The 24,160-nt window shown below is 40.1% G+C and overlaps 1 protein-coding gene across 2 annotated transcripts in view; it reads right to left on the reverse strand.

The window, feature by feature from the left end:
* jade2 (jade family PHD finger 2) overlaps positions 1 to 24,160 on the reverse strand; it is a 169,315-nt gene that overhangs the window by 28,519 nt on the left and 116,636 nt on the right. For both annotated transcript variants that reach the window (XM_018691335.2, XM_018691333.2), the window contains exon 11: positions 4,853 to 4,970. In XM_018691335.2, the coding sequence (XP_018546851.1) occupies positions 4,853 to 4,970 (118 nt within the window). The remainder of the gene's footprint in view (positions 1 to 4,852; positions 4,971 to 24,160) is intronic.

Consider the following 24,160-nt stretch of genomic DNA (forward strand, 5'->3'; position numbering starts at 1 on the left):
TGAGGTTTTGAATCACTGTGTTGAACTTTTACTGATGTTATCATGCATGACTTATTTGCTGCTGAAAGATACTGGATGTAGTTTACTTCCTCTGCACTTTCAGCATCACGTAGCTTCACTGCCTGCGTGTGAGACTACAGGGATATTGCCTGCCTGCCTATCCGCCTCGCCGGTAACATGCTAGCATTCACAAAGCATGACGAGAGCGGACCCTTGACATGACAGACAGGCAGATAAACACGACAGACAGAGAGACGGACTGGCAGACAGAGCGTGGAACATGACAGATGAACTACTATGAGAGACAGACAGGCGGACAGAGGTTAGTGGTTCTGTTTTAGTTGGGCTAGAGGAGAGATGTGTGTGTTTTCCACATGGAAACAAGCCCAGAGGGAGATGAGGGGAGGAGACAGTGTTGCTGTTGCTGGTAGAGGATAAGCTCAGGGTATCTGCAGGTTTCTGAAAATCAGATTTTACAGTTGTGAAGCCTTTCTCAGCTACCTAGAATTGGATGTTAGACCAATTTTGACAGCTAGAAAAATGTAAACACTGGCAATATGGCCCTTTTTAAAACCACATCCTGTAAGACAAAGAATATTTTTCAGCAGTATGAGCTCCAGCATATTCAGCTTATTGTATTAAGTCTGTTCTGCATTTATTTATGGATACATATGCATTTGGATCAAAATCAATTAGATCAAATATAGTGCAAGTAAAAACTGATGACTGTCCTGATCAAATGGGCAAATGGTTTTAATTAACATAGATTTTTTCATTTTTTGTTTTCCTTCCTTTCCTATCCTACTGTGACTAATATAACTATCTGAGCACAAGTGGCCTGTGGTATGGTCTGAAAAAGTTAACTCTAGGCAGTGTTTTCAGTTACATTTAGTGCCACTTTAGTGTGTCATAGTCTGACAAAATCAGTTTGCATGGCCAGAAGGACAAAAGAAGAACAAAGTGTGACAACTGATGGACTGAGAGGGAGAGAGACAGGGAAAATATAACCCTTGGAGGACACTGCAAATGAGAGAAAGAGAGACAGAGAATCAGATAGAGGAGAAAATAGGTTACAGAGGAGGATAAAGAGAAATGGACAGTGGAAAATAAGAGAGAAAGATAAAAGAGGCAGAGGAAAGAGGTAGATACAAGGTGAGGGACACGACAAATCATTATAGCAGACAACCTCATCCTTCACTCTGCTGCTGCTGCTGCTCTCTCTCTCTCTCTCTCTCTCACACACACACACACACACACACACATACACACACACACACACACACACACACACACACACACAAACTATCCTCTCTAATCTAACTCCTGTGGCAGTGTGAATAGATATGGCTGTTTAGTGCCAGCAGCTCAGCTCCCGGTACCTGATGGCAGCAGTTTGCTGAGTCAGGAGCTCTGCACTGTGTGTGTGTGTGTGTGTGTGTGTGTGTGTGCGTGCGTGTGTCTGTTAGTGAGAGAAACAGGGAGTTAGAGAGAGAGAGTAAAGTGTTTGTAAGATTTAGTTGAGTGCATAGATGTGTGTGCAGTCTTTCTTGACAATGATGAGCACTGCAAATTGGGCACCCGAGCCCCACATACACACACACACGCACACACACACACAGACACACACACACACACACACACACACACACACACACACACACTCACACACTCACATATCCACTCAACAACACAGCCACAGGGGCAAACTGACAGGAGTTCACTATCATTACCATGCCAGTGAGACATCACTGGTATTACCATGACAACAAGCTATCACTGTCATCAGCACGACAGCTGCAGGTCACGACTAAAAGAGCTAACATGGTTCCTTAACATTACCCTTGACAAAAAAAGGTCACTATCACCTCTTAACAACTACACTTAACCATCGTCTCCATAACAATGGTTTGCCATCGTCACCATAACAACAGCAGTTTTGAAGTCTGGGAGCCAATCTGAAACTGATCGCTGAAAATCTGTGTGTGTAATTCAACCTAGACCTTTGTTGCCTTTGTTTTAATGATCAGGTTGAGAAGGTTGTTCAGTCGAGTTTTATTCAGCTGATAGATATCTCTAAGATAAGCGTCTTTCTATCTACTGATAACCTAAAGGAAGTTGTTAATGCCTTTATCTCTTCTAGACTCCAAGAGTACAGTGATTATTAGGCTTCCCCCTCTATTTTTGTATTGTTTTTAAACGGTAGACTGGTAGAACAATAACAATGCACTAAAGACTATAGTCTCATTTGTGTAATATGGGACTTATGGTACTTATTTATTGTCCCAAGAGGGCCTTACAGTGAGATGTGAGCTAGCTTTTTTATTATACTGGTAAATTTACTATGTTTGTTTACACTCAGCTGAGTATCATGTTTGTTTTTCTGTTTGAAGAGCTCAGTAAACCTTAATATGTATGCATAGTGGAAGGTTTGGTTGGCATCCTCTGGTTGGAGCCTTTGTCCTAGGTAAAGATGTAGGGCACTATGAACGCTGGAGGACCAAAATTTAGTAAATTAAGTGATAGCAAGTGAAGGACAGAGCGCAAGACTTTATGTTTTCTTTCTCTAGCCTTGACAAGGGCAGTCCTCTATAAGTTGATGAGTTGATACATCAGTCGAGAAGACCCAGAGCTGACACACTGCACTTTTTTTAGCTGCCTCACAGTATACGCAGCAATGCAGGAGCAGGCCATAAACTTTACAAACTAAATCCTGTCTTAAAATGAATGAACCACAAAACTGTGATGGAAGTAAAGACAGGCGATGGAAACGGAGGGCAGCACGACTCATTTCTGTTGACCACTCTGATACTCTTGGCTCCAATGTCTAGCTGACAGCGCTGTCAGCAGCCCAGCAGGAGAGACACTCCGCGGTGCGGTAGGATTTCATAACTGAGCTATGACCAAGGTACCAGCTTTTTCTTTCTCTGACTGGGTGGAAATCTAATGTTTTCACATCCCTGATGAGAGGGAGAATCTGAGAGTCGTGTGCAGGAGTATAGTGTGGCACTGTCACTATATGTGCACGGGGCGTGAATGGTATATTTGTAGATAAGGTGTAATAAAGACATCGGTAATAATGTTAAGTGTGTATAAAAATGAAAAATATAGATAAGAAAAAGCATGAACCAACGAACCACAAGCATCTGACCAATTAATCTACTGAAGATAACCCCCCACCCCCATCATTACTGTGGTGGCAGAGTGGAATTGAACTCATTTACACTTAAAGTTGCCCACTCCAACAGATAAAGGTAGTCTGCATGAGTGTCAGTTCAGTATCAAAGCACTGGTTTGAAATTGGTTATGATGCAAACTTGGAAAAAATAACATTAACATACCGTTTCTGTATGACGTCCCCAGTGTGCATGTAAAAGTACAATGTGGACTAGCAAATTAAACCCAGCAGGAATTAATTGTTAGTTTTTAATTTAAAAGAAAAATGTATCATTTAACAAAAATGGAAACACACAATTCAATAAAAGTGGAAACATAGTACAAAGCTAGAAAGACATATGGCCAGTGGCAGTTCACTATCACCCCTGTGTAAGCAGATTGCTAGGACCAGTCCCTAGTCATTCCAGTGGTGGTAAGTCACATAGGAAATGACTGAAACATGAGGATTTAACACTCAAGGCTCCCTACTTCTGTGCACTATTTTGTGTTTCTTCTATTTTATTCTATTCTATTCTATTCTAATGGAGATTTAGGACAGTAAAATTACTTCTATGGAGCAGAGGCTTGTGGCTTTTACTTTCTGTTTTCATCCAAGTCTCAGTTTGTTTTTATTCAAATGGCACTTGATGACTATATTTTTATCATGTAACCATGTAACCAGTTTGTTGTAGGCAAAAGCACTTAAAAAGTGAAATCCTTTATGTACAGTGATATATGCAGGATTACAAGTAAGGTGTCACCACAGTAATTGCAAATCTACATCTGTACCTGCCTACATCCTGGATTCCTCTATAAACAAGCCTTATCTGAGATTCTCAGATTCAGTCTTACAAGATAACGTCCAGATTAGAGTGAAAAGGTGACGAGTCCTCAGGCTCTGGAATAGCCTTCCTATGAAGCATCAATCAGTGAATCTGTTTTGATGTTTTCTTTTTTTAAACACCAGAATTATAAGTGTCTTCTTGTAATGTCATAATAATGAGTTCATGATAACTACCATTGAAACAAGGTCATTTATTAAGTATTGCTTCATCTGTGTGAAATGACATATCCAGGTGATACAATGACACAATCCAGGAAGGTAAAAGATAAATGTAGTCGCCTACAACTAGAGGTGAAAATACAAGTCGAATTTTAAAAGATTAAATGCTAAAGAGAACGCCACTTAACCTGATATACCTCAAAGAATATAAATCTCATTTTGAGCAGACATCAAGCCAACAGAGCAGCATCAACTCAACCAGCTAACTTCATCTTTCCTGATCTACCACAGAGCAGCAGGATGAAATGCATCGAGGTCAGTCATACGCGCAGAGTGGATGGGAAATCGAGCTCCATTTATTAGGATGGTGTGTGTCACAATATCTGGCTGGACCAACATTTCAGTGTTCTTTGCTGTGCAGGTGTCAAGTGTGGCCTACTGTGCAAAAATGATGACAGGCCATTTCCAAAGCTGTCCACCCACCACACTCAGCCAACAAGGGTTTGGATATAAACGTTATGCACTTGAGCTTTCCAAATTGTACTTTTTTTGGGGGGGTGGATAAAGTGTGTGTTGGCGGCCCTGGCTACAGCGTTGGAGTGGGTGAAAGGAAATTTTATTTTATTTTTTTTACATTGGTGTGTTTAGGTGTCTGGAATTAGAAAACAAGACACACTTGTGGTTTTTCTCTCTTACCTCCAGCCATGTCCTCTTCCAGTAGTTGAATCTGCAGGTGGAAGATCTTCTCCTGGAGGTCACACAGGGTGTGTTTCATTTTCTCCCTGCGTGTCACCATGTAGCACAGGTTACGCACCTGAAACATACGACATCACTGTTAATAAACAAAGAACAGGACAGAGGCTTTAGGTTTCATCTTCTCTCATCTCATCACGAGTTAGTGCAGGGACAAAAGTAAACCTGACAGTGAGGGTAATAGATGCATAAACATTATGACCCAAACAGACATACATTATGTCCAGTTGCGTAGCTATGTCTCAAACATTAAAACAAATACACACATGCACACACACCAACCTCTGCAGCTCTACTGAGCTTTTTAGCTACTTTTAGTTCATTGTTTTACTTTTACAGATCACATGGTACAAGGCACGGTCACATTAGTCTTTCATTCAAAGAAATTGCACTAGGTCCCAAAATTTAATGCCATGTTCCGATGTGGATAATAAACATTGATTAGAGTGATCACAAACTGTGTTGTTCTGTAAGAGTGACACTGCTGTGTTTCTATTCCCTGATGTGCACAACTGCACAGTTTAAGTTGAACACTGAACTGTGAGTCTGGCTGGAGATTGCACTGAAGCAAGAAAGACATGCTTGACTTTGTCTGTCATGCTGAGTACGATGGGTTACAATGAGAGACAAAGCTAATATTTCTAAGACGGAAGTGTACAGTGATGGTTCCTCTACTGTTCGGTTCAGTCTCTCTCATCAACCCTGTTTCAAGCAGCAGCAGACTATTATTAGCCAACATCCTTTTAGGGACTAGCTGGTGAATAAAGTAGAACATCTAACAGGTAAAGTGCAAGATATTTTTGTCAGGAGATGGGGGAGATTCAACAGGTGGCCAGAAAAATGATGAATGATAATGTTATTCTGCGTCTGCAGCATGTGTAAACAAACGAGGGTGTGCTAGCACAGCAGGGAAAAGGTGATTAAAAAAACAAATACATCAGAGGTGTTTTAGAGTTCTGCTGCTTCCTAGCAGCCAAAATTGAAATAAAAGCAACATTAATAGTTAGAATTGACTCTGTACAAGTTAGTGAATCAGTATTTAGTGAGTGAAATCTGGGGGGAAAAAAAGAAAATCAGGACAGCAATATATAACATCAGGTTTACGTGCATCCAGTAATGAGACAATCAGACGAAAGAGTCAAGAGGTGACTTCCTGTTTCCTGGATAATAAAACTGGATCGCAGAGTCTTCTTCCACTGAGACATAAACTCCAGCTGAGCCCTCTTGCCCCTCCATACAACCAAATTACTATCATATGGCTCTATAAGCAGTATATATGTGGATGGAGAGTATAAATCTGGGAGATGAATATGTGTGTGTGCATGTTTATGTCAAGCACAGATGGATGTTCAAAGACAAGCTGTGGTTGTAAATGTGTGTTTGTGTGTGTGTGTGTGTGTAACTGTTCTGAATTGGCAACATATAAGAGAAAGGGAGACAAAGAGAGAGGAAAGCAAATAAAGAGACTGAGAATTAGACTGTGATAGACAGAAATAGATAAGTAAGAGAGAGACAGGTAGGAAGAAAGACAGACACTGCAGAAGACCGCATAAACAGAATTCAAAAGATAAAGAAATAGAGAGCTGAAGTGCATTCCCCTGGCAGCTGTAGTTGTTTAAGGCTAACAAAATTGTTTTATCTGCAGATAAAACGATGAGACTACAGAGAGTAGATACCCATGTTAGCTTAGAATATGGACAGAAAACATGTTTAGAGAAGAGAGAATCCAAGTGCATTAAAACCAAAATTGGCTCCCCATTCATTCCAAAGAAAATGAGGAACTGTTATGTATAATAACTGCACAGGTAGAGAGGATATTCTTTCTGAAATCAGAGCAAGTTTGTACAGTGTTGTCATAAAGATGGCATTGGAGGGCAAAAGTGTTTATAGTTGTTCCAAATGGCCACACTGGGAGGCAAGGTGAAAAGCCGACTGTCATAGAGGGGGCCGAGATGTGATAATTGTTTGAATATGAGGACCCTGGCACATATTTTCAGACAATGTTTCCTGGAAGGCATTCAGAGTGTTGTACTAGAAGTGCCAAACCACAGCAAAGCTTTTATAGCTGTTTAGGTGCTGTTCTATGTCGGGCTGAAAGCTACAGACGATGATATTAATGTACAAGGCAAATAATCTTTTCAGTTTTGTTTCAGTGCTGTAGGTTGTCTGTTGGGAAGGTTTCCAGTCTGCCCATCATATCCAACACACAGTCATGACAACAAAGTAACTGGAGAGAGAGTGAGGTAGGGAGAGAAACTAATTGGGTCCAAGCCAGAGCACTTGAATCCCAAGCTAACAAGCCAGAAACTGGATCTTTGCCAACTGGATTTCTCTCATGACGGTAAATCAGTAATCATGTGTCTCCAACCACCTCTGTGTGTATGTGTGGTGTGTGTGACAGCATCATGCGTGTGTGAGCCATGGTGCTAATGGGACAGGACAGACTGTGTGTGTATGCGGTCCAGGTATTACTCTGTGCATATGTGTGCATGTATGTGACATAAGGAGACAGAAAGAGAGCAAGGGCTGTTTGAGTCTGTATTTGTGAGAAAGAAACAGATATGTTTATTTGTTTACCTAAAGAATATATGTGTATAGGTGTGTGTGTGTGTGTGTGTGTGTACTGGCAGTCCTGCAGGCTGACTATTTATCTGTTGGTCTTGATGGATTCGTCAGCCTGGCCTATCTGACCCATTCCATCCCTGTTAGAGGGCTGCAGATAAAAATAGCTGCTCAACTGGGACACAATGTGCAGAGCCTGGCTTTGATTAGGACACTCTGTGTGTGTGTGTGTGTGTGTGTGTGTGTGTGTGTGTGTATGTATACCGTTTTCAAAAACAACTACCTCTGCCTGGACACGACAGGGGGGTGGAGAGCAGGATGGGAGGTAAAGAGGAAGAAGAGCGATGAGAAAGGAGGGGAAATGTGGAGCAAAATAACAGCTCAGTTGAACCTTGCTGTTTTTGTTTACTTTCTCGCTTTTCTCCCACCCACCCCTTTACCTACACATTTCATCGACCACCTTCCTCTCTCTCTCTCTCTCTCTCTCTCTCTCTCTCCCCGCCAGTCTCTGGATATCAAAGCCAACAGTCTCAAGCAACTGAGTAGCAATGCAGCCTTTTTCCTTTTTTTATTAGTTCAGCAGACTGAAAATGAGCCAAACCAATGAAATTTTTAAAATAAAAGGTCTTGAAACAGATGAAACATTAAATGTCATGGAGTCTGTTCACTGGTGGAAATCTACTGTTACATTTCACCAAATGTATGAGTAAAGGCAATAAATAAATTACACACTTCTGTTCAATGAGGAGGTTCTACTTGACTTGACTACAGTTTTTTTGGGGGTTTGGCATGGTAAAAAATCCCAAAATCCACCAATTTCCCGGGACGTTTCAAAAGTCAAGAAGTGAGATTATGCAACTTTAAGAGGGATATTTTACACATTCAATTGTATAGTTCATCTTTATGTTGTTGGTGTTTTCAATTCTCTACATTATTTAATTCTTCATCAAATATAACATTTATTCTGAATTCATTTCAGAAAATTATGCATTATGCTGAAAATTCTGCAAAAGGCTTGAGGGTTAGCGGAGTTGAGATGGAGTGACCTGAAGTGAATTTGTTTTTCTTTTGGCACAAACATCCTCTGACCTTTTCTCACCCTGTCTCCTCTGTCTGTTACAGCCTCCTGCCCTTTACCAATTCTCTCCTTTGTCATTCTTTCCTCTACAATTTATTCCTCCATCCTCCCATCTGTACTGAAACCTCTAATCTCATTCACACATCTGTACTTCAGTCCAGCCTCTCATTCCTCTTTAACTCCATCTGTCTGTTCTCCCCCCCCCATCTCTGTCTGAATCTATTCATTCGTCCTGAGCAGCTATCCGTCTCTGAATCAGCAAACACAGCACTGCTCCATTTTCATCTGTCCCATTTAGACACGTTAACCCACAGACACAAATCTGAGAGCGTGTGTTGGGTTACATTCATTTGACATTACTTGGCACCCAAAGGCGTTTTTTGATGGATAAGTCTGCAAAGATCACCAAGCGTCACTGACTTTTTGACAATAACATTTGAAAGCCTCAATTACCTTTGGTATCTCTCTCGGACAGAAAGTGAGTGAAACCAAAGCAAAACAACAGCTTTGCATTTGTCTTTGGATATCTTCACCAGCCTGAAGTGAAAACACCAACATGCCATTTTTTTTCAAAGAGTGTTCAATCCAATAATGGAGACTGGGTTGTGAATGTGTTTATGCGCTGAGCATGTCAGGAATTGACCATGCAGAGCCTTTCCTTATTGATATTTGAGATCACATGCTTAAAGAAATGATATAAATTTGAAACATATCTCCTTTTATCCTTTTTAAATGTTTTTTATTTGTGACCAGTCAGGTAAGAAGTTCGCTAGTTTGTGGTTATGGAAAAATCAGTACAGCATATTAGTGGACATTTCATTAATCTGGCCACTGTGAATTAAAGTTTGCTTTTTGGCAGGTGTACCAGAGAGGTTAGACAGAGGTCTACAGACAGAAGTAATAAAAGAAAATCAGCTAAATTAATCCATTAATGCAATATTTAATATACAATAATACCTGATAAATAAGTGATAAAATGAATCTATTGTGTTTTATAGAAAATGCAAGAAACTAAGAAGCAGCAGAAAGACACATTCCTCTTTTTTCTCACTCTGCTCATGTACCTGCTAGTCCTGGTATTGGTTCATCCATCCTTCCTTATCCCTTAATCCCTCAACAACTGAATCCACCTCCTTTCTTTCGCATCCATCCATGACATGACATGCTGGAGATAATCAGCATTACAAGTGTATTAACTGTGCTGAGCAAAGCAAGTGCCTCTCATACCACATGGGCCTAACTCTTGCTATCTCGCTAACCTTCACACTGTGAGGCTCTCTCATCCTCTCTCTCTCTCTCTCTCTGCACCTCTCTATGCTCATCACCTCCCTCCTGTCCTGACAATTCATTTACACATACACATAAATGATCATACACAAACTATATGTGCACATGTGAGTTCACAATCACTCACTGACTGTTTATTTCCAGCTCTCTCTCATACACACACATGCATATACACACACACGTGTGCAAAGGACATGGTGCCCTCCTGCCAAACACCTGTTGATGTAATTAGTGGTTGATGACAGCCAGTGCTCTGCTGACCGCTCTGTATGTGTGTGTGTGTGTGTGTGTGAGTGTGATACAGAGAGGGAGAAAGTGGGAACTTTTCCATCCAAATATTGCACAAATCTTAAGCACATTTTCTAAAGGTCAGCAACAGAAATGATCTACTGAAGTCCCTCTGATATTGGATTTATTTGGGTCCACATAAACAAAAATAAATTGGCTGATATTTGGCTTTAAACATGACCACAAATACGACTGTTTGAATGTTTTATTTAAGTGTGGTGATTACGATATATGCTGAGGTTAGGGAATTAAAAACTACACTAACAGTACCTCAATTTTAAAATAATAAATTTCACCACAGTAGACATTTGGACTTGTCATATTAGAAAAAGCACAAGTGTCACTAACAACGTTAACAATGGCTCTGTTTTTTATTCATTTGTCCCAGTAAACCTTGATAGTGTGACAGGGAGCCTGTGTGAACAATACCAGGACCCTGAAACTGAAGCAGCCATCATTCATTTTATTATCATATTATTACTTTTGTGACATGTCAAACTTTCTTTCATAAAAACATAAAAGCTGAATACATAATACAAGAGAAATTTGAACTGAGAAAATAACATCAGCCTACAAAAATGTAATTGCTGTGCTAACACTGTATCTGTGACAAATTAATATTAGCTGTTAATATTGATGCTGGAAATATGTTTTCAAGGCATTTTATTGCTGCTTCTGATCTAATATGACATTCATGTTCCTTTCACCTGTCCACAAATACCATATGGTCTTTTTTTGTTTGCCACATTCTAACAATATGTCAGTACTACTTTTACACTGACAAAACAAAACCTAACAAAAAAAGTCTTTCTCTTTTGCGCTCTTCACCTCACTTTTCTTTCTATTTTTGATATTTCAACTCAGAGGTTATTTAATCACATTTTCAAAATATGCTCAGCAGCAGGTGGATGGAAAAATGCAGTAATCAAAGAGCGTCTCTTTCCATTCGGAGGAAATGTGTAGGTGAACTTTTGTATGCGTAGCAGGTCAGTTAGCTGCAGTGTTTGTGTGTGTGGGTCTAAGGAAAGACAGTGTGCGTCCATGTGTGCGCTTCCCCGGGGCAGAAAGGCAGGAGCTGCTGCGTCAGAACTAATTCCCAAACTGATCTCTGAGACAGAGATAAAAACCCAGTGGGACCACAGAGGGAATGCATGAGTGTGTGTTTGGAGAAAACAGAAACATGTGTCTGTATGTGTTTTCCTGAGAAATTGAGACAAATAAAGAAAAGAGTGTGTGTCTAAGTGTCTCTGACTGTGGCTAAAAATTGATTTCATGGTATTGATTTAAGTGATATGAGACATGTGTTAAATTACTGTGAAGACATACCAGCAGAGGGAGAGAGCTGAGAAGAGATGCAGTAAAGATGCTGAGACAAAAAATTACAAGGATGACAACAAAGCTTGTTTTTTGTTTCAACAATGAGTTGTGCTACTCAGTCTCAGAAGGGTGGAAAGAGGCTAAAAAATAAAGGAGATAACAGACTCTTTCTTTCTTTACTTCTCCAACTAACTTCCAACTCAGATCTATATTGACCTGACCCTCTCAGCTCCAAGCATATTGACTACAAACCTGTGCTGCTTACTAATGAGCACCATCGACTGTTCATTGGCCCTGATATACACCAACACAACTGTGAGGAGGCAGCCTGCTAAGGATTAGGATTATTGATCTTTAATTGGCCCAATATCACCCCAAACCCAATATGGAGAGTCTGGGTTAATTACTAACAAGACAATCCCAACTGGAATAATTAAACTGGAGTGTGCACTTAAGTACAGACAGCTTGTTATAGACGGGGTTCTGCCGTGTTTACAAGTCCAAGCAGCTAATCAATGTGTCACTGTGTTGCTCATGTATGTTTCATCTCTTCGTTACACTGCTGAGATTATTGGGCTGATTTACAAAAGAGCGTTGTTATTCACATCTACATCAATAATTTTGAAGACAGTTATAAAAGAGTAATGTGAAAGTAATCATACAGCAATGATAAAACTTTTTTTCTTCTGATAAAACAAAACTTACTAAGAAGTCCACTGGGGACCAACTACAACCATTAGGTCTGGGAAAAGTCACCTAGTTAGTTTTGACTCTCTCTGCATCATTACATTAATTTGGCAAAATGGCCTGGATGCTGCACCTAAGCCTTATAATGGTATGGAAAACACTGATACAGATATAGAGTCAGGTAAAGGCTTTCGAAACAATTTCTACAGAAAAAAGGAGGCCCTTCATGTGTAGACATTTTTTGACCTGCAAATCATCAAATAAATGCTTAATGTGATCAAAAATGGTTCCTATAGTTTTGGTTCTTTATTCTCTTTACAGGCAAAGAAAACAATACAGAATTAAACATTTACATCACAACAAAACAACTTGATTTTTTAGAATATATATCTGATTTTGACTGCTTATTAGCAAAGATTTGACCACAAGACGCTATATTATCACACACAAAACCATAATACTGGTAACTAACTGAAGGGAATATTTCTAAAAAAAATATGTAGCACATCTTGTAAAAGGTGCCTTTAAACAGTCCACACTCAAAAATATAACACCCCAGCGACATGCACCATGAAAGCAAAAGGCCTGAGCAACACATCATAAATCCTTTTCATGGTCCTACAGGGACAGTTAGATAACTCCCACACCTAGCATCCTCATCTGTCACAACATTACAAATTTATGAGTGAAAATAAAAACCTGTCTGAGAGACGTAAATTTGGTGAATCTACTGCTGCTGCCTCAGAGCCAAAAAATAAAGTTTAGCTTGTGGTTGTCAAATATCTCGACCATGAGGCATGTTTAAAAACACACTATTCAAATAATGATTTAATCGTGGTGGGTGGACAAGCAAACACCGCAGTTATCAAGTCTTATATTGATGCCATATGACACAGACCTGTGGTGATGAAGCATCTATTCGGGACAATTGATCTGCTTCAGCAGTTTATCGATAACCTGATACTATGTGACAGCCAATTAGTGATGAAAGACACCAACAAGGAATTGACTTATCTGTATGTTATCTTTATAGTGTCTTTATAGTATAATGCTATTGATTATTATAATATATAATGATATTTTCAAAAGTAAAGTTCTCCATTTTGGTAAAATAAGAGCTAAAGCTAGTTAGCTTAGCTTAGAGGAAACAGGGCTGCATAAGAAGATTATAAAAACCACCTCACTAATTAACATCTTGAATCTCATTTGTTTATTTTACACAAAAATCTATGTGTAAAAATGACAAGTAGTGGTTTTATGTGTGCTTATGTGATATTTCCCAAGAATGTTGAATCAATCTATAATACAGTGACCACTAAAGGGTTTATATCTAACAAGATCCAAAAATGCTTTTATCTTAGTAGGCTGGAGTAAGTTGACATTAGAGAGCTATCAGACTGCAGCTGATTCACAACACAGCGCACATTTCTTACCTCAGCTCTCTGCTTTGGCTACTTGTGTGTCAAGGGATTGATTTTAAAATACAATTACTTGTTCATGAAGCACAAAATGGTTTAAGGCCAAAGTACATCTCTTGTGTTACAGACCCTCCAGACCTGTCAGATCCTCTGGGACTGGATTGGTTACTGCTCTGAGGGTTAAAATCAAACATGGTGAAACAGCCTTTAGCTTTGTGCAACACATATCTGGATTAAACTGAGGTGAGGTCTGCTCTAACTTTAAACTCTAGAATTCTTTCAGTCGCAGCTTTTTATCAAAGTTGAGGCACATTATTATTCTGATGTATTATCATATTATTGTAATTCATTTTTTCCCCCCCGTTTATACTCCTTTCAGCGTCTCATGCCATATGTAAAGCTCTTTGAAACATCTTTGTGCTTGAAAGGTGCTATACAAATAAACTCGGCGTGACTTGCCAAAATCTCTTTAAGTCCCTGCAACATAAACGGACTGTATAAAATACTGTGGGCTGAAATAATAGCTGCCATAAAAGCAGATCTTGGCAGCAGGAACACAGATATCCGTGTTGTGAATCATAAAGACCTTCAGATGTTATCAGCTACCTGGAGGATAAAGTAGCTTGGTGTGAATTTGTTACCTTCCCTCTGTAGTGCCCTTCAAAGAACCCTAAAACAGTCGGTGACTAGATTTCACCAACTGAAGCTGTCAGAGCACAGAGCAATAACACTATTCACAGTGGGGGAATGCTCACCAGTGTGCATTATCTTGGTTCTTTAACTACTGGTCACGACCTAACATGGATCATAAGCATGTAAGGTGAGTGGGTGCCCACAAGATAATACAAGCAATATCTGGATTCAATAAGCCTGAATGTAAGGGTGATATTAAATTTCTATCCCACGTCCTGTACACAGAGGGACCTCCTTTAATTTATTTATTTTATTTACTGAAAATCTCTGACTTCTGTATTTTTGCTCTTCATTGTCTAGAAAGAAATAGAGTTAGTACCCAGTTCCGCTTGTGTTTATTTCAGTCCTAACTTTTCTGCTGGAAACATTAAGTACGTCACCGCTTAAGAGCCTGTAGAGGTCAACTTGGGTAGAAAATTTTGAAATTAGGTTTACTTTAACAATATCACCTGTTTTTCACCGCCTGAAGAGAGAATGCAGAACAAAATGTCCTTATAGACACAAATGGATGTTTCAGTGAGAGCCTTTTGTGCCTTTTTTTTTTCAGTTTTCAAGCTGATAGTAAGAACATGACTCATGACCAAGTCAAGTTTTTCTGTAACTTGGGTTTCTGTAATGATATCTACAGTTTTCTGCAGCGTTTTGTAGGCTGTATCTTGTCTCTTCTATTGTCATATTCTACAGTGTTTTGTGTTGTATCTACATAGAAAGAGCATGTCAGTTTTGAAACAGTCTCACCTATTCTTCAGTGTAAAAATAGCTGCAGTTATAGGCACTGTACACCTGTAAGATGTAGCTGAAATCAACAGACTTAAGCCACAATGACTCTTTTACCTTCAGTGTGAATAACTTGATTGTGAGGCTTTGACTTCAACTATTTAGCAGAGACTTAAACTAGGTTGTGGGTCAACCTAGTTGTGGGTGCTTTTACTAATGACCTTATGATTCCCCCAGCACCAGCAGGACTAGTTTTTAGTGGACCTGAAGCTAAAGGTGAAAATTAATTTGGATCTTGAGTTGATAAAAGTTTAAAAGCAGAAGACAGATAATTCATGAATAGCATATGAGAGAGTCTGCGTACTGTAGGCAAAGACAGATTGGCTGGAAACCAGGTAGACATTCAGAGAGACAGACAGTGAAACAAGAACCAAGAACAAAGAAATAAAGAATGACATGTTGTAGCTTGTTCATTGAGATTTTCTGCTAGTCAAAAAAGAGAAACAGCAACAACACCCAAATTATAAGACACGCAGAGGGATGAGAGAAAGGATTAAGTGCATTTAAAAAAATAGAAAGAGGAGGGGAGGAGGGACAGAAGGAAGGTCTGAAGGGTGGAAGGATGAGGGAGGGAAGGACCATAGGACATGGAGGAATGAGGAAAGGATAGAAGGAGCTGACAAAGGAGGAGGAGAAGGAAGCAAAGAGGAAAAAGTGGGTCAGACATGCAGACAGTGGAGGCTGCTGCAGCTGGATTCGGCAGACTGAAGCTTTGTGAAACCCTCCCTGATGTACAGCATACACAGCCGTCAGACAGACACACACACACTCTCCAAAGTCTATCACTTCCAAACGCTTCCACACACACATACACATACACATACACACACACACACACACACACACACACACACACACACACACACACATACACAAACTACATGATTTATTAGCTCCTGCTAGTCAGTCTCTGACATCGTAGCCACACCCACCTGGGATCCATGGCAACATCATTCTCCAATCAGAGCTCAGATGTTCAGCTTTTGGTTGTGTGTGTGTTTCCTTGCATGTATCTAAACACAATAAGACTTGTGTGTCTTTTTTTTTATATAACTTTCCTTCTTTGAGTATGTGTGAAAACTTTCTCTTGCTGTCGTTCATTGTTTTACATGTATATCTTTACATGTTTATGTAAGATTGCATGTATGTGTCCAGGAGTACACACACACACACACACACACTGTATACACACATTGACATGCCTGCTGGAGGAGTGTGGAGAGAGAGTCTGGATATCTGCCAAAGCAATAAACTCTAAATAAACCTTGTGACACCAACACACTGCTCCTCTCTCTCCTTTCATTCCTCTACAATCACATACTCCTCTTTTCTTTTTCTGTGTGCACCACTCTTCTTCCGTTCTGCATCCTCTTTTCTCCTCATTCTCAAATCTACATCCACCCTTTCTTTGCTCTTCTGTCTCCTCCTCCTCCCTCTTTGCAAGCACACTCCTTCATCCAGCTGCATACTCCCCTTTTCCATCCTCTTTTTCTTCACTTTTCACCCCCCCAGCTCCTCTGTGTTCTTTCCCCTCTCCCTTTCTCCTGTCTTTTATCTCCCTCCCTCCTCCCTTTCTACAGATTCCTCATGCACTGTCCATGTAGAGATAAAGGGGAGAGGAGAAAGAAGAAAATAGAGAGAGCAATATACAGGCAGACAACATACATACACACACACAGAGTTTAATTAAAATGAGAGGAAAGCGTGTACACACCACACCATGTCTAATAGCAAATATTTAAAGATCAAATCCCGGTTATGAAAACCTTATTACTTCAGGTTTTATTGGACAAACTGTTTCATGTCAGCAAACAAAACAGGATTTGGGGAGGGATTAAATTGTCTCCAAAATCTCACTTGACAATGTATCCAGACAGCATGGATCGGCTGTCTTGTATTCACCATGCATAAGCCCTGAAAGGATTAAAGAAGAGACTGGTCTGAGCTTTTGGAAATTTCTAATCCTTCGTGCCACAGTTCCTTAAGGAATCCCCAGTACTGTACAACATAAATGTAGACTTCTATTGGTGGCCAGCAGCATTTACTTACAATTACTATGTGTTATACCAGATAATGTTTATCTGCATTTGCCATAAACAAATTAGTCTAGGTTTGTCCCCAAGTCATGATTTTTATATTAGACTCAGAGTTTAACTGATGAATCAACGCCGGTTGGGGGTTGGGGTTGTCATGTTGTATTTTTGTATTGGTTGTCACATGTAGTGTGAGTTCAGCTCAACACCATACTCCTGTAAAAGACTCTTATGTTTTTCCAAAAAGTTATGTTTGAATGAAAACATAAAATTTCCACACAGCCAGAGAGAAAAAAAAAAGTTGGTGTCTCGGTCATAGCTCAGTTATGAAATCCTACTGCACTGTGGAGTGTCTCTCTTGCTGGGCTGCTGACAGTGCTGTCGGCAGGACACCAGAGCTGAGAGTATCAAAGTGGCCAACAGAAAGTTGTGTTGCCTCTCACTGTCCTGCATTGTGCTGCCCTCTGTTTCCATCACCGTTTTCTAACTCCATTGTTGGTTTTGTGGTTCGGTCATTTTAAGACTCAGTTTGTGAGTAAGTCATAGCTAAGTTTATAGCCTGCCACACTGTTGCTTCTGTATTGCATCACAAAACACAAGTTGACTCTGGATCTTCTTGACTGATGATTTAGTCATCGACTAACTATGTTTTGTACTGGGTGGCACTGGGTCAGATTTGGCTGGAAGTCTGCTTAATGGCTTTATGACATCTATATGCTTCACGTACCATGCAATTTGAGAATTCTTTATTCTAATATTATTATTTTTTCTGCTTATCTTCTTTTATCTTTCTATTCTATGGACTGCAGGTGTGAAATAGTAAATGACATTAATAAATGACATTAATTAATTCCAGATCTTCTTTTCTAACCACGCTGTTTCTTCTTCATGTTTACTGACTTAGCATTTGCTGAAGCAACAAAAAGTGTGACTAGTACTACAAACTTCTACAGCCTCTCGCACTGTACCGAAATGAAAACGAGAGGATGGAGAGATTTCAACAACAGGTAACAGCTCCAATAACGGATGTGCCAGTGCTACCTCCAGAGAAAGCTTCACACTATTTGGCAGGTAGTGTAGAGAGGTTCCTTTCCATCCACCTCTTCTCTGGAGGGGAAGTCAGGCAGGAAGTTATTCAGACTCAAATCACACTCAGCAGCAGGAGAAAGGCTTCACACAGCAAGGAGTAAAGCCTAATTGGCTATGTTTTATTGCCCAGCCAGCCAGGGGTAAGTGGAGGTCTGAGGAATGTGTTTGCAGATGCTACAGGGTGCTCAGCAGGGAAACTTTATTCCATAATGGTTTGAGAGGCTGGATGGGACAAAATTATAGCATGTGGGAACATTGGCAAAATTGCGTTCAGAGCTTTATGGTGAAACTCAGTTAGGGAAGTGATGGATTTTGGGCGCTAACAGGGTGGACCCAGCTGACTGTAATCTTCCAATTAGTTTCAATTTATTGTACTCTGGATTTACAGACTGAGGACAAGCTTCCCTGCTGAAAGAGAGCAGCTCTGACAGGCCAGGGTGGATATGCTTGCAGCTATTCTGGTCTGCTGTGACCATAAAAGCAACTTAAGCAGGTGATCATATTAAAACGCTGGTCTTAAACAGTCAGCTCACATCGTTGTTAATAACTGTTTTTACTCCTTTTAGCATCCAATCTCTGGTCACCTAATCTGCCAGATTAAAGGTGCAAACAAACCTAAAGTTCCAACGTGTACATTTTCTCAAGATCAAACTTTAAGACAGAGGACTATACACCTACTGTCATCTTTGTTAAATTGTACCTTGTTGCTGGTATGCAGTGAGACAGACCAAGTGAAAAGGATCAGAACTGATCTGTCCATCACAAAGCAGTGGAAACTTGTCTTTGAAGTGGCTCACTAAGCACACAAAATAAAAAAACATACACACCATTAAAAACTAAAAATATACACAGATGTAAGAACAATATAGCAGCACAGGAAGTCCATGCATCTTTATGCTAATGCTTTTGTTTTATGCTGCTAAAGTTTGTATGTTACAGGCAGTTGGAATAAATGATGTCTTGAATATATATTTCCTGTCAAAAGTGTTGGATGAGGGTGATTTTACAGTACATCTAACTGCCTTGCTATAGAGATCTGATAGTGAGGACTGGGTGGTACTTGTTAGTTTACTTGCATGACTAATGATCGGAGGAAGTTTTGCTTTGTTTTTAAGAAAAAGAAAGTTATATCAGGGTGTGATGTTGAAAGTGAGAACCTTAATGAGTGATTTGTAAATGGCTGTTAATTTATCTTTCCTAATGTTAAAACTGTATTAAACTTAATGTAAAATTCAAATTATTGAAGTCATTAAGTTATGCTACATTGATGCATGCACCCTGAGAAACCTGAATATTTCTCAATAACAGAGAATGGAAAGCTACTTTAGATGTGCCCTTTTCATTGAGCACTGAATAGATCTGGTCTACTAAGAAAAAAACTCAGGACCCCACATCACTGTTAATGTTTTGAGACGCAACAGTGAACACACTTTGCATTTATCTAAGTTACAGCTCCTGTGCTTGGTGACATCGTACCCAAAAAGCACTGAACCAAACCAAATGTCAAAGACGGCCGGTAATTTACAGTTTGTTAAGAGCTCACTAAGCTGTTAAAATTGTACTGTACTGTAGGTGGTAACCACAGAGGTGAAGCCATGACACATACTGTACCATGGAGCAGCAAAGCAGTGAAAACCAGACTTAAATTTGTCTTCCAGTTCTATTCTTCCAGTATCTGGTTTCACTTCAGTTACTGCTGAGTCACTAGTGGCCACTTTCAAACTGTTTGGAAAGTGAAAGGGTCATATCATATCCTTTCATATACATTAAAAAAATAAATGAGGACACAAAATGCACTGTAAAGACATGCAAACATGCAAAACTAGGCCACTGGAAACCACATGTCTTACTTTATGCTTCTGTACTGACTGAAAAAAGACTATTGAAACTAGAAATCTGGTCTGCTGCACACTGTGTGATTATAATCTGTCATCTTCTGCTAACTGCAATCACACCCTATGAAAAAAAAAGCTCTCAATTTAAGTACTGTAAACCATCTTATAAATGCCCGTTTTTGCAGCTGTACAGCACATAATATTCCAGCAAATAAACACCTGTCTCCATTAGATGCCTGGTCAAGAGACTATTTACATAACAGGTCATAAAACTGCTCACAAAACCACTAAAAATGTGCCTCAGCAGCCATGATAACATCACTGAACTATGTTACCAATGTAATTTAGGAATTGAATATTTAAACTGGATGTAGCATGCAGTTAACTATAACGGCAAACAATAAATCTGTGCATATTATTGAGGAAAAATTTGTTTTTTTTAACTTAAAAATAGAATATGAAAAGCCAAATGGAAACAAATCCCATGTCCAAATCTAATAAATTCTATTGCTTGCCTGTCTGTCTTTACTGGAAATTTAACTCCCACTCCAAACTTTGTCTAGGTTCCTTTTAAGTACCATGTAGAAGATAAAAAATACACACACTAAACACACATCAAGCATAAAATAGCAGTAAAACTTTGATAAATCAATATGTCTGGCAGGTAACTTTTTGAGACAAAAACTCAGCTCTAGTGGACATCTTGCTTTGTCTGACTGTAAACCAATATAATCAAAGCCAAACCTGACTGGCTGCCTGCTGAGCAGATCTATTCTAAGCGGCAGCACCGAAACTTCTGCACAAATTTCCCTTCTGTTTCTCTGCTGCCTGTGTGGTTAACAGCACACTTGGATTTCAGCATGAAGGCTTGTGTACCTCACAACAATCTCTTTTAATGTTTGATTATGTTGCATTTAAGTATTAAAAACTGACATTGTTCAAGGTCGACAATGATAGCACAGACTTTTCAAACAGTAGTTTTAGATGGACTGTGTGCCTCACAGCGTATGCAATCAATTAATGAATAATCATCCTCCCAGCTGTTCACAGCCCCAGGTCAAGTGGGGACAACATGTTTGGTTGCTGTGGGGGAACTTATTGGCTTCTCTTGTTATTATCAGCCAAGTAACTGCTTCCTGTCAGTAAACTGACAGAGTCTTTATTTGATCATGTCCTTGTGTTTCTTTTGTTTTGAAACTGTTTGTTGAACAAGCCACAGAGGACCAAAAGCAGTACAGCTAGATCCATTCTCAGATGACTAATGATTATGATATTTTGCACATTTCACTGACATCCAGCAAGTAATGTTACTGCTAAGCTTTATGCCTGAGTGTTTTGGGCAGCAGATAAAAGGGTTTGTGACTGAAATGTTGCATGCAAAATCCCTGGTTTGCTCATTCCTTTATCCTTTATTGTCACTGCTGATGTGTACTTGATCAAGGCACTACTCTGGCCAAGCTGCTCACAGGCCGGTAGATTAAGATTGTGGTTGCACTGATAGGACTGCATGTATAAATGATGTGATTCTGTGAGTGTGAAGCAGGGTATTCCTGCAAAAAAACTCTCAGCAAACCTGCCTTTAACAGAAATTTAAAAAGTCAAATAAACCAAAGAGAAGTCCCTGACAGACCACCAGAGAGATATTCAGGTTCTAGATCGCTGATATTGCAGGAAAATGTAAATACGACACAAAAAAGGAATCAGTTTTGCTCACAGCTCACAGTTTCATGCTCATGTCAAATTAGAACCTAAAGTTCAAACATGAGTCTTATTTCTGCAAAGGCTCCATGCTGAGTCTTTCACAAATATCTTGTACAGTAGCTTTTAATCCTACATATATAGGATAAAAAAAGTTCTACAAAGCGCTATTTTAGTTGACTGCACTGACAGGCTCTCAGAGGATGTTATTAAATTGGACCTCAGAGGGCGGCGGTTGCCGTCGAGTTCTGTGAAGTGAGATTTTACGGTTGAGCTGCGGCAGTGTGTCAGCTGGTACCGTCTGAGAGACCCTACCGTAAAATATTAAAGACCTGGGTCAACTCAGGGGCCCTCATATCGCTCTCATTACTTATTGACGCAGCCCTATCTGTGTGTAAAGCAGATAGCGAGCCTGTAGGAGTGTGTGCAAGTGTGTTGTGAGAGACAGAGTCGGAGATGGCTGACATGAGCAAACACTTGCCGACGTACAAAGGTACACTCATTCACGAGAGCACACAACCAGGAATAGACTCGAATGGCAACCTTCACTAGGCACAAGTATGGACACGCATATGAACACAGCAGCAGCCACATACAGCAGTAATATACACAATAGTGTGTAGTTTTTTTAGTAACTGGAGTGTGTGCAACATGTTCTGTATATGTGTTCAGTAGATGGATGTATTACTGGGCCTGTACATGTGTGTACTTTTATCTGCATTTGTGTATTAAGGTTGCCTGATAGCTTATCAGTGTGTGTCCATGTGTGCATTTAATTTCATGAATGTACCTGTTTACACAAGTGTGTGTGTGTGTGTGTGTGTGTGTGTGTGTGTGTATGTTTTCATGCATGGTTACTGTATGATTTGATTTGTGTGTCACTCGTGTATGCAGAGGGACGTACGCTTGTATGCATTTATTTCTACATGTCTGAGGGCACATACTGTATGCTTAGTGCCAGGTGGTGTCTGTGGGTGTGTGTGCATGTATGTGTGTGTGCGCTTCCATGCTGCTCCTATTGTCTTATCAAAGTGATGTGCATTTAAGGTTTAACTTTCAGTAAATTATTTATCCCCACAGCAGCTCTGGCACCTGCTCTGGCCAAGGGTTTGAAAACATATACCCCACACACACACACACACACCTCTTACATGTATATATGCACACACGCGCACACACACACACACACACACACACACACACACACACACACATACACACACACACACACAGTGCAACAACACACAGCCATGCAGAATTATACAGCCGGAGCAGCTATAAATATTTATACCTCTCCCGCCTCATATTTATTTCATCCAACAGAACTCATATCAGAGGGGCAGCGGGATGGTGAGGATATCCAGAGAGAGAAAGAGAGAGAGAGGAGGAGGTGATAGAGAGAGAAATAGATGGACGAAGGAGATAAAAGAGAGAGACAGAGTGAGACAACGGCGAGAACATTGAAGTTATACAAATGAAAAGGAAAAAAATGGAGATGAAAAGAGAGAAGATGATAAGACAGAGGTAAACAAGATGAAATGAAAAAGGGAAGAAGTGAAAGGAGGACAACAACTAAAAGTTCTGTGCTGTGAATGTACTGAAAAAGTGAAGCAGGTAGATGAAAAGTCAGAACAGAGACGCTAACAAAAAAGTTAAGAGGCGATAAGAAAGGTTAGAGGCAGAGTGATAGGAGGTGGGTGGTGAGTTGGAGTCGCTCAGGAGTTTCATTGTTGTTACTATCGAGCCGTCTAAACAGCAGCCACTGCGAAGCACAATTGAGGCTGGCCTACAATGCCACTTAGCCGGGATAAAAGGCTGCGTGGCATGGCCTTTCACTCTTGCTGGAAAAGATCGGCCACTGGGTTGCAGCAGCCAGGCGGAAAATGCCAGGGAAAATATCACTCTGACTCTAAAAATAAAAGTAGAAAAGAAGACAGAGTCACTCAGCAGATGCTTTGTTTCCCAAGAGCTGAAGAAAAAAGTCCTTTACCTGTACATAATATATATTCCGGTAATATGTTAACATCTGTAAGCATAAGGGGAGGGTATCAGAAATGCTACATCTCATGTGATGCAAAAGCCAACCTTGAAATAAGAGAAAGGACCTATGAGGCTGTTGAATCCTCTAAAAAAATTGAAAAAGTCTGACTGAGGTACCACTTCTACCATTTACCAACCAGAAGCTCTGACTATGCATCTTGTATTGTTCCTAGTGAGCAAACCAGGGATAAGGGGAGAGAGGCAGGTGGACGGACGGTGCATTGGCCATTTTGGGTAATCACCCGAACTACACATTCAGTGTAAATAAGCACAAGGAGAAGCATAAAAACCAGAGAATACAGGAAACCCACTCACAGAAAGCACCACCACTTACATAACTGAGCAGCAGTCCTAAAGTAGAAGACGATGCAAGGGGACCACTCCAGGCCAACATGTACAAGGAGTCAAGAAGACTCCCTCCCAGACTTAAAACCAGGATGGACACTGGT

This window comes from Lates calcarifer, linkage group LG20 (assembly GCF_001640805.2).
Source record: "Lates calcarifer isolate ASB-BC8 linkage group LG20, TLL_Latcal_v3, whole genome shotgun sequence".
NCBI lineage: Eukaryota > Metazoa > Chordata > Actinopteri > Centropomidae > Lates > Lates calcarifer.